Source organism: Chiloscyllium plagiosum, chromosome 12 (assembly GCF_004010195.1).
Source record: "Chiloscyllium plagiosum isolate BGI_BamShark_2017 chromosome 12, ASM401019v2, whole genome shotgun sequence".
NCBI lineage: Eukaryota > Metazoa > Chordata > Chondrichthyes > Orectolobiformes > Hemiscylliidae > Chiloscyllium > Chiloscyllium plagiosum.
The window spans coordinates 53,446,806-53,456,297 of NC_057721.1; the positions used below are offsets into that span (position 1 = coordinate 53,446,806).

Consider the following 9,492-nt stretch of genomic DNA (forward strand, 5'->3'; position numbering starts at 1 on the left):
TGCTTAATTCCTTGCAAACATAGCCCAGTCTTCTTTTAACCATCCTTCCCCTTAGGCAGTGGTAGTACAGTAATTATGTTGCTTAGCAAGCTGTCTAGCATTCTGCACTAATAATTTGGAGCTGTGTCTTCAAAACCCAAATGGCAGCAGAGGAATTTAAAGTTAGTTAATTCGCTACATCTGGAATGAAATGATAGCATTAGTAATTGGGTCCATGGAATGTCTTGATTGTTGTTAAGGCCCTGTGGCTCCCTAATGACTTTTAGGAAAGGAAATTTCATAGAGTCCCTATGGTGTGGAAACAGGCCCTTCAGCCTTACAAGTCCACACCGACCCTCTGAAGAGTATCCCACCCAAATCTATTCCGCATTACTCTACATTTACCCCTAACCTAGACATCTAACCTGCACATCTTTGGATGGTGGGAGGAAACCACAGCACCTGGAGCAAACCCAAGCAGAAATGGGAAGAATGTGCAAACTCCACAAAGACAGTCACCAGAGTGTGGAATCGAACCTGGGTTCCTGGTGCTGTGAGGCCGCAGTGCTAACCACTGAGCCCTAAAGCTGATGTCCTTACTTGTGACCTTCATGTGACTCCAGATCCACAAAAATGAGATTGGCTCTTGCCAGCCCTCTGAAATGGCTTAGTATGCCTTCAGTTATGTGCAATAAGTGCTGGGCTTGTCATTGATATCTACATTCTGTGAATGGATAGGATGCAAAACATCCCCATTCTGTGCTATCTTCTTTTTAAAGACCAAGTAATCTTTTCTTTGTCTCAGCACTCAGTTGCCTTACTATGAGAAAATGTAACTTCCTTAGATGCAATTCTCCTGATTCCTCTGGATCCCAGAGCCCTGTACATCCACTTCCTTCACTTTCTCTACCTCACCCATGTAAATTTCAGTGCCTGTTGACAAGCTAATACAGTGTACGGCTGCAGCTTTGAATGATCACAAGAGGAAGATCATCCAGCCTCAATTTAATGTCCATGTCAGGTTCTGGCTCCATTCTATCCCAAACAGGCCATCAGTCCACCCCCTCTCTTTGCTCTCTATTACCCAAGTTCAGGCATCTAGCTTCTTCCTCAAATTCTCTAGATTCTGGAAAACTTCACTCCATCTCTTCCACTCCCAATACAAATTTTAAACAGTAATTCCCATTTTGTAAATGACACTAAGTTTTAATGATATAAGTTACAAATTGTGTTAAGTATAACTGTGGGATGTATACACAGATGAAAATAAATATTGGCAGAGAAAGTCGAGGGTAGAGAACACCTCCATGAGGAAGGAGATGAAGTACAATTTGCAGAGACAAATATAGAAACCACAATAATAGAAACTGTGAGAGTCATAGAGATAGAGAGAGAGAAGAAGACAAAATGAAAAATAAAGAGAGACCAATTGAGAATGGGGTTTGAATATAATACAAACATAGTTTCACAAAGAAGGTGATATGCATATGGAATGAGCTGCCAGAGGAAATGGTGCAGGCTAATACGATTTCAACGTTTAAGAGGCATCTAGATGGGTATATGAATAGAAAGGGTTTAGATGGATATGGGCGAAATGCTGGCAAATGGGACTAGATTAATTTAGGATATCTGGTCAGCATGGGTGAGTTGCACTGAAGGGTCTATTTCTATGCTATACAGTTCTATGACTCTAAATAGAGAAAATGTTTAAAATTTTCATCAATTCCTCTGAGTTCAAGTAGTTACATTGACATCTCTGTCAGCTGATCACAGAAGTGATTTTGTCCAATGATGTGTTACACAGGGCTGATTTAATGAGTAGTGAACCACTACAAGCTGTCAAGCATGGAAATGTCTGTAAGGATACCATAGCCTTGCTTCCCCTGACCTTTGCAGATAATGGAAATTAACAGCCCAGCACTTGATCAGCAATGCACTCAAGTATCAACAAACTTACAATGAAAGGAAACTCTACTATGATCCAAGTTGATACCAAGCCAATTAAGGAATACAAAAGGCAAAACATCAGGTGATGTGTACATATAGAAATATATATTCTATACAAAAAATAAAATAAAGTATTATTTAAGAATTATTTCTAAACAACAACTTTGCATTCATTTTTAAAATTTGAACTGTTCTGTAAAGTGAAGTATGTCTATATTGACTATTGCTATTTTGTTAACATTTGACAAACTTACATTGTACAGGAGTAAGTTCAAAGTACTGATAAATGTACCATTGCTGTCTTTCACTGAAATTGCTGCAGATGATCTAAAAATAATGTTGTAAAAGCACTTTAAAAACTGAACAGGAATTATTGTCAAGAATGAAAACAAACCTGATGAAACATTTTTTTCAATTAAAATGTGAACTTACGACGCAAGCTGGGTGTTGTTGATCAGGTACTCGAGTGGGTAGCTGCAGCTATATTTATACAGTAGCCCTGGTAGGTAGCTAATAATTGTTGGTGGGTCTGGAGTGTCAATATAACCTGAAATGTTCCCAAATTGCACCAGCGAAATATTACCTAATGCATTGAGTCCTTGAGTAGCGGAGACCTACAAAATAGTTCATAAGAAAATTTTTACTGATTTTACAGTTCCAAAAAGGAGACACCCATGTACCTCTTGGGGCTATAATTTGACAAGGAAAAAGGTGAAAGAGAAAGAAGAATATTGGTTGATTTGTCATTGACTGAGGTAAAGCTTAAAATGCATTAGACTCCTGTTCCTCTCTTAAAACAGATGCAACAAAGACAAATACAGCAATGAGAAGGTTAACAGCCAAATCACATGTGGGGCAATGTTTTAGGTGTCCTACATATACATTTGTTGATTCAAGCCTGATGTCTACTCCAGATTGTAGTTTACTGCCACTGGCCTTCATGTGCCAGAACAGGCCAGTTTGTGAGCCACAGAACTTGAGTCACATTGGTGTGAATTTTCAGTGAGGTGGTGGGCTCTGGTTATGGATACATATCAATGAGGAACCTAAAATCTATTACGAACCTAAAATCTATTACGAATTACTCTGGTTTTCCAATGGGTGGAGCAGGCGGGAGTAGGTCTGTTCTAGAAGGGAAGGCCAGGCTTCCTGAAATAGCACTGTGGCTTATTGCAAGTTTAGAATTTAAAAGAATACCTTGTGAAGAGCAGAAATCCTCCCCATCTCCAGAATTCTAAATTTACCCTCTCCAATATGACCTAGAGTGTAGAAAGTACTAGTATCACTTGAGACTTAATTGGCAAAGATTAGTGCTACTAACCTTTTTCTCTAGTTTTGAAAGTAAGTCAATGCTGCATCAAAATAATCCATTTAGAAACATTGATTTGAATGCTTTATAACTAAAGCGAGGCTTCCCACAGATTCATACATGAAAAGCATTGGGTGTTTAACAAGATGACAGGCTCATACTGCATTTCAATGTTTCTGTGTATGAGGCATTTATGAAATAATACCTATAACCTATTGTTCACAAATGAAAGAAGAGAGTTAATCTTACCACTAAGCTATTTCCACAGACTTCCAGTGTATTGAGGTTGATGGTGAATATGACAACTGTGGGAAAAGTACTGTTATTAATAAAACCCCTGCAATGTGCATTGCCATGTCTGCCATTTAATGCTAAATCTGTTTCTGAGTAGCCAGAGAACAGGACTGGACAAAAATTGATCTTGATTGTGATGGTCTGTACTCCACAAAAGACAAGGATGTCCTTTTCGCCTGAAGGAAGAAAGAATTAATTATTTCAATTATTATCTGATTAAAGACATTTCCTGAGGACTGACTGATATACATTGCTGACAACATAACCACTTACTGCAGTTAAATTTAATATTGTTGAGGTGCATTTGACAAATACATATCTGGGATATAAACATAATGTTATAAGTGATATAAATTTAATCAAGTGGTCAGATGGTAAGCATTCAATTCCTTTCTAAATTCTAGTAATATTATAAACTTTGCTAATGATGACAATTTATGTCAGTAATTGATAAGTATGAGAGTACAAAATATCATGTGAAACATTCAAATCAATTACCTGGATGAGCTGAAGAATGGTAAGTGGATTTTAATCTGGACTGATGGAAGGTTATTCAATTTGAATCAAGAAATTTGAAACATGGAAATGCAATGTAAGATGTCCGCGGCCAACTTGAGGCGGAATTGGGAAAGGATGCTATTTTGGTCTCGTTTATCTTAACATTACTTCACAAAATGGCAATTATGAGTGATGTGAATTAGGAGACCTTTCCCTCATGTTGCTGAGCATTAGTGATTTCATAAACACAGTGGAATAATTGGTCTAGTTGCGATTTCCATGATCTTATTGAACATGTTCCTAACTTGACTAAAAATATTAGACATGAGAAACTTTCCAGCAATGTCACTAATGCATAGAGATCAGAAAAATAAACCTTTCCCTGGGTATAAAAATATAAAGACAACTTGATTCAATAAAATCATATAAGCTATTTTAACTTTGTGCAAGCTCCTGCTCAGGTCTCATTTAGAACATTAACTATTAACATTGATCAGCTTAGAACAGTTCACAGAGCACCTCATTAAGAACCACTGGAATAGATATTTATGATGTAGTGAAAAATAGACAGTAATAAGGTCGATTTCTCATTTTAGTAAAATATAAACAACTGTCGATTTGCTATTACTCAGGTTAGATGAATTGGCCAAGCTAAATTGCTCATGCCCGAAACGTCAATTCTCCTGCTCCTTGCATGCTGCCTGACCTGCTGCGCTTTTCCAGCAACACATTTTCAGCTCTGATCTCCAGCATCTGCAGTCCTCACTTTCTCCCCACAGTGTTAGGTGTGTTAGCCAGGGGTAAAGGTAGGATAGGGGAATGGGTTTGGGTGGGTTTCGCTGCAGAGAGGTGGTGTGGACTTGTTGGGCCGAAGGGCGTGTTTCCACACTGTTGAGAATCTAATCAATTTTACATTCTCACTTAAAGTCATGGTGTATTTCACCGCATTTTGGAGAAAAATAGGAAATTAGAATAAGAGGGAAAACAGCTACAAATGGGCAATGTGAAGCTATAAAATAAGCTGCCAGCAGTGGATCAGTGGTAGTGTTCCTACCCCAAACCAAGAAGGCTGGGTTTAGGTTCTACCTGCTCCAGTAATGCGTAACAATATCTATGAACCGGTTGATTAGAAAATTAGGTTAAATAATAAACAAAGGTATATACCAGTATAATGAATTGAAAAACCATGATGAGATATGGTTAATTAATTTGCAGATGACTCTAAAATTGGAGGTGTAGTGGACAGCAAAGAAAGTTACCTCAGATTACAATGGGATCTTGATCAGATGGGCCAATGGGCCAAGGAGTAGCAGATGGCATTCAATTTAGATAAATGTGAGGTGCTGCATTTTAGCAGGACTTATACATTAAATGGTAAGGTCCTGGGAGTGTTGCCGAACAAAGAGACCTTGAAGTGCAGGTTTATAGTTCCTTCAAAGTGGAGTTCCAGGTATACAGGATAGTGAAGAAGTCATTTAGTATGCTTGCCTTTGTCGGTGAGTGCATTGAGTACAGGAGTTGGGAGGTCATATTGCGGCTGTACAGGACATTGGTTAGGCCACTTTTGGAATACTAGGTTCAATTCTAATCTCCCTGATATAGGAAGAATGTTGTGAAACTTGAAAGATTTCAGAAAAAACTTCTAAGGATGTTACCAGGGTTGGATACTTTGAGCTTTAGGGAGTGACTGAATAGGCTGAGGCTATTTTCCCTGGAGAATCAGAGGCAGAGGGGTGACCTTATAGAGGTTTATAAAATCATGAATCGCATGGATAGGGTGTATAGTCAAGATATTTTACCTTGAGTGGGGGAGTCCAACACTGGAGGGCGTAGGTTTAAGGTGAGAGGAGAAAGATTTTAAAGGACCCTACGGCACAATGTTTCCATGAGAGGTTGGTGTGTGCATGGAAGCGGCAGAGGCTGGTACAATTACAAACATTTAAAAAAGCATCTAGATGGGTATATGAATAGGAAGAGTTTAGAGGGAGATGGGCCAAATGCTGACAAATGGGACTAGATTAATTTAGGATATCTGGTTGGCATGGATGAGTTGGACCAAAGAGTCTTTTTCCATTCTGTATATCTCTATGACTCTATGATTCTATGACCCTAATTCAGAATTAATTAAATAAGTATTTCTCTTTAGATAGGTTGGTTAAAAGATTCCTGAATGATATTAGCATTATGCAGCTTTGGGTGCAATATTTTCAAGTAACAGTCCACATAGTTGGGATTTATAATCTAACATTAAAAACATTAACAATTTTATGTATATCAACTTTGTTTAATCATTGAATCATGGAATTTGTGGCACAGAATGTGGCCATTGGTCCATTGTGTTTGGATCAACTGACAAACAGCAGTCCAGCATAAGTCCACTTCCCAACCTATAACACAGAGCATGCAAATTGTTGCACTTTAAGTGAATAGTCAAGTATTTTTTAGAAAAACGCAGTCCTGATTTCTGCCTCTATTACATTCAGGAAGTGAGTTAAATATGATTTCCACCTTCTGGGTGGAAAGAATTATTATCAATTCTTCAATGAGGGGAAACATGCCTATAGCATCTATGTGGTCGAACTCCCTCAGAACCTTGCATGTTTAATAAGGAATACTTTTCATTTTGCCAATTCCCACAAGGGCAGAAAACCTCCTCAACCAAAACCTGTACAGGGTGCTGAATCATGGGGCATGACTGGCTTAACCACCACCCCCCAGCGCCTTGGGGAAAACAGCCAACAATTGCCCAATTAGAAGCCTGTCCAGCAGCTGTAAAATACTGCTGGACGGTAAAGATTGCTGAATGAGCTCCGAGTGTGTCGTCAGACCCTCACGGAGAGGAAGTTCTCACCTCTGAAGATACTGGCCAACCTATGGGGTCACATAGATTCCCAGCTATCAGTAATTTGGGGGCTTCAGGCAGAGATTTTCAGCTTAGCAAAGGGATGAGATTTGGGTTTTAAAGAATGTGTAGACGGCAAGAGAAATGGGGTGCTATTTTCCCATAAAGGGTGCCCTGTTTGACAAGGGGTGTAATGGCAACCCACCCACTTCCTTCTGGCTGGTTAAGCACTTTTTAAAAAAAATCTTTGAATCTCATTGCCATCCGACTCCTTGCATCAACCACATTATGATATGGGCGACATACATTAGGGTTGGTCGAGCTTTTAAGAAGCTCAATTGACCCCCAATTATTAATTTGCATTGGGCGGGATGGCTGTTAATGTGGTTTCTGGCCATCCTAACTTTACGAAGGGTGAGCTTGAGTGAGTAGATGGGCACACTCTCGATCTTCCATGCTCCTTGCCGAAATCACTCTCTTACCTGCATGTAAAATCTAGTCCACCAATGTCCAGTAGTGTTGCGTCAAGACTTCCCTGCATTTGTATTCCATTCGCCTTGCAATTAAGGCCAACATTGCATTTTCCTTCCAAATCACATGCAGTCGCATTATCTCTTCTTTAGTTTATAGTGCCTGACCCCTCAGGAGGTTCACTCAGTGCAAATGGTTATTTTGCCATTCTGTCGAGTTTGTGGTCCATGACTATGTTGGTTATGGGGGAATTGTAGCCCCTGTTTAATTATTTAAAAACAAATATTTTTGCTCTTTTGGTTCATTAATGGTCTTCAGGGAAGGAAATTTGCCATCCTTACTGGGTCAACCTACATGTGACTTCAGGCCAACAGCAATAGGGTTGATTCTTAACTGCCCTTGGGGCACTTAGGGAAGGGCAATAAACGTTGGTGTTGCCAGCTTCACCCACAGCCCAGCAGCAAATAAAATAAGGCCAATTTTTGTATCACCTCCAATCTTTATAATCATGGTCATTACATTTAGGTCTAAATCATGGATATATACTATGGAAAGCAATGACTTTGTATTGAGCCTCACAGAACACAATGGGAAACAGCATTTCTGTCACAAAATATCCAGCAACAATTACACTCTGCTTCCTGCCAATTTTAGATCCAACTTACCAGGGAACCTACTGTGCAGATTAGCATCACAGTTGTACCCATTGAACTGTGCATCCACTGAATGTATCTTGATCACTAATAGCAGCAGAAGACTGAACTGTTCCATTGTAAAGCTGTTGATAAAAAGTGAACAAGTTGCATAAGTATACAAAAACAGAAATTGCTGGTGAAACTCAGCAGGTCTGGCAGATGAAGAGTCACTGGATGTGAAATGTTAACTCTGCTTCCTCTCTGCAGATGCTGTGAGCCCTGTTGAGTTTCACCAGCAATTTCTGTTTCTGTTTCAGATTGCCAGTATCCACAGCTCTTCGCTTTGTTTTATTGCATGAGTGCTACTTTCCAATCAACCGTGGCTCGTTATGCAATACTCTTGCTTCTGAGCTAGAAGATCATGGGTTTAAACCCCTCAAACAGGAAAACACTTCAACATAGTACTGTCACTCAAATAAAATGCTAAACTATAGAAGGGCCACTGAACCTGAAACATCAACCCTACTTTCTCTCCATAGAAGCTGCCAGGCAAGTTGAGTTTTTTTTCTAGTAATTTCTGTTTTAGTTAAACTGAACACTTTGCTCTGCCCTTTAGATGGATGTAAAATATCCTATGGTGCCATTTTGAAGAAGAGTGTTAATTTTATACACAGTTTCCTCTCCAAATTTATCCTCCATTCAATATCACAAAAATAGATTTCCTGGTCATTATTCCATTATTGTTTGTGGTTGAGTGCAAGTTACATTTCCTGCCATAAACCAGTCACCGTGCTTCACAAACATTCATCAGATATAAAGTGCTGTAGGATACCTGAAATCATAAAAAGTACCATACAAAAGTTAGTTTGGTTCTTTCTTAAGTTGTGGTGTGAAGTATTTTTGCTACTATTGTACTGCATTCAACATTTTATTTTTCCAATATCAATAATGTGGCATATTTATTAATTCCATTAAATGTATGCACTAAATACACTGCTGGCCAAACAAAGGTAGCAGCTCTCTGTTGCTGGTGGCACACCAGGAATGCTGGTTACTGCTGTGGTAGGGTGAGGTCTTCACCAGGAACCATAGTGTGATCCCTAGAGAGAGAGTTGAGTTATGTGGATCAAGGGCTAGGAGGAAGCAGTCTGTCAGTGAGTGGTGTCTCTCAGTGAGCATTTGCCCCTCCCAATGACAGGTTTTTCAGTCAGGCACTGTGCCTTCAAAAGATGAGAATCCCCTGAATACTGATATTAAACCCAATAGTGTTTGTTGGGTTGGACTTCAGGATGCAGAGGATGTACATGCAAGTTCAGGATAATTCCTGAGCCACCAATAAATCTGGGTGAACTGTAGGATAATGTTAAGTGTCCAGTCTCAGTCTATTCCTGTCGCTGACTTAATTAGGGTCTGTTTTCCCATCATTTCAAAGTAAAATACTGTATTTACTGGAAAACTGAAATGAACACAGGAAATACTGGGGAAACTCGACAGATTTGTCAGCGTCTGTGGAGAGG

At 39.3% G+C, this 9,492-nt stretch overlaps 1 protein-coding gene across 1 annotated transcript in view; it reads right to left on the reverse strand.

Annotated features, from left to right (window-relative positions):
• Positions 1–8,111, reverse strand: part of LOC122555563 (zona pellucida-like domain-containing protein 1) — a 34,617-nt gene extending 26,506 nt beyond the window's left edge. The window contains exons 1-4 of the mRNA XM_043701590.1: positions 8,006–8,111; positions 3,485–3,705; positions 2,359–2,540; positions 2,181–2,253 (exon numbers count right to left, since the gene is read on the reverse strand). Coding sequence (XP_043557525.1) covers positions 2,181–2,253; positions 2,359–2,540; positions 3,485–3,705; positions 8,006–8,111 — 582 coding nt within the window. The remainder of the gene's footprint in view (positions 1–2,180; positions 2,254–2,358; positions 2,541–3,484; positions 3,706–8,005) is intronic.
• Between the last annotated feature and the right edge of the window lie 1,381 nt (positions 8,112–9,492).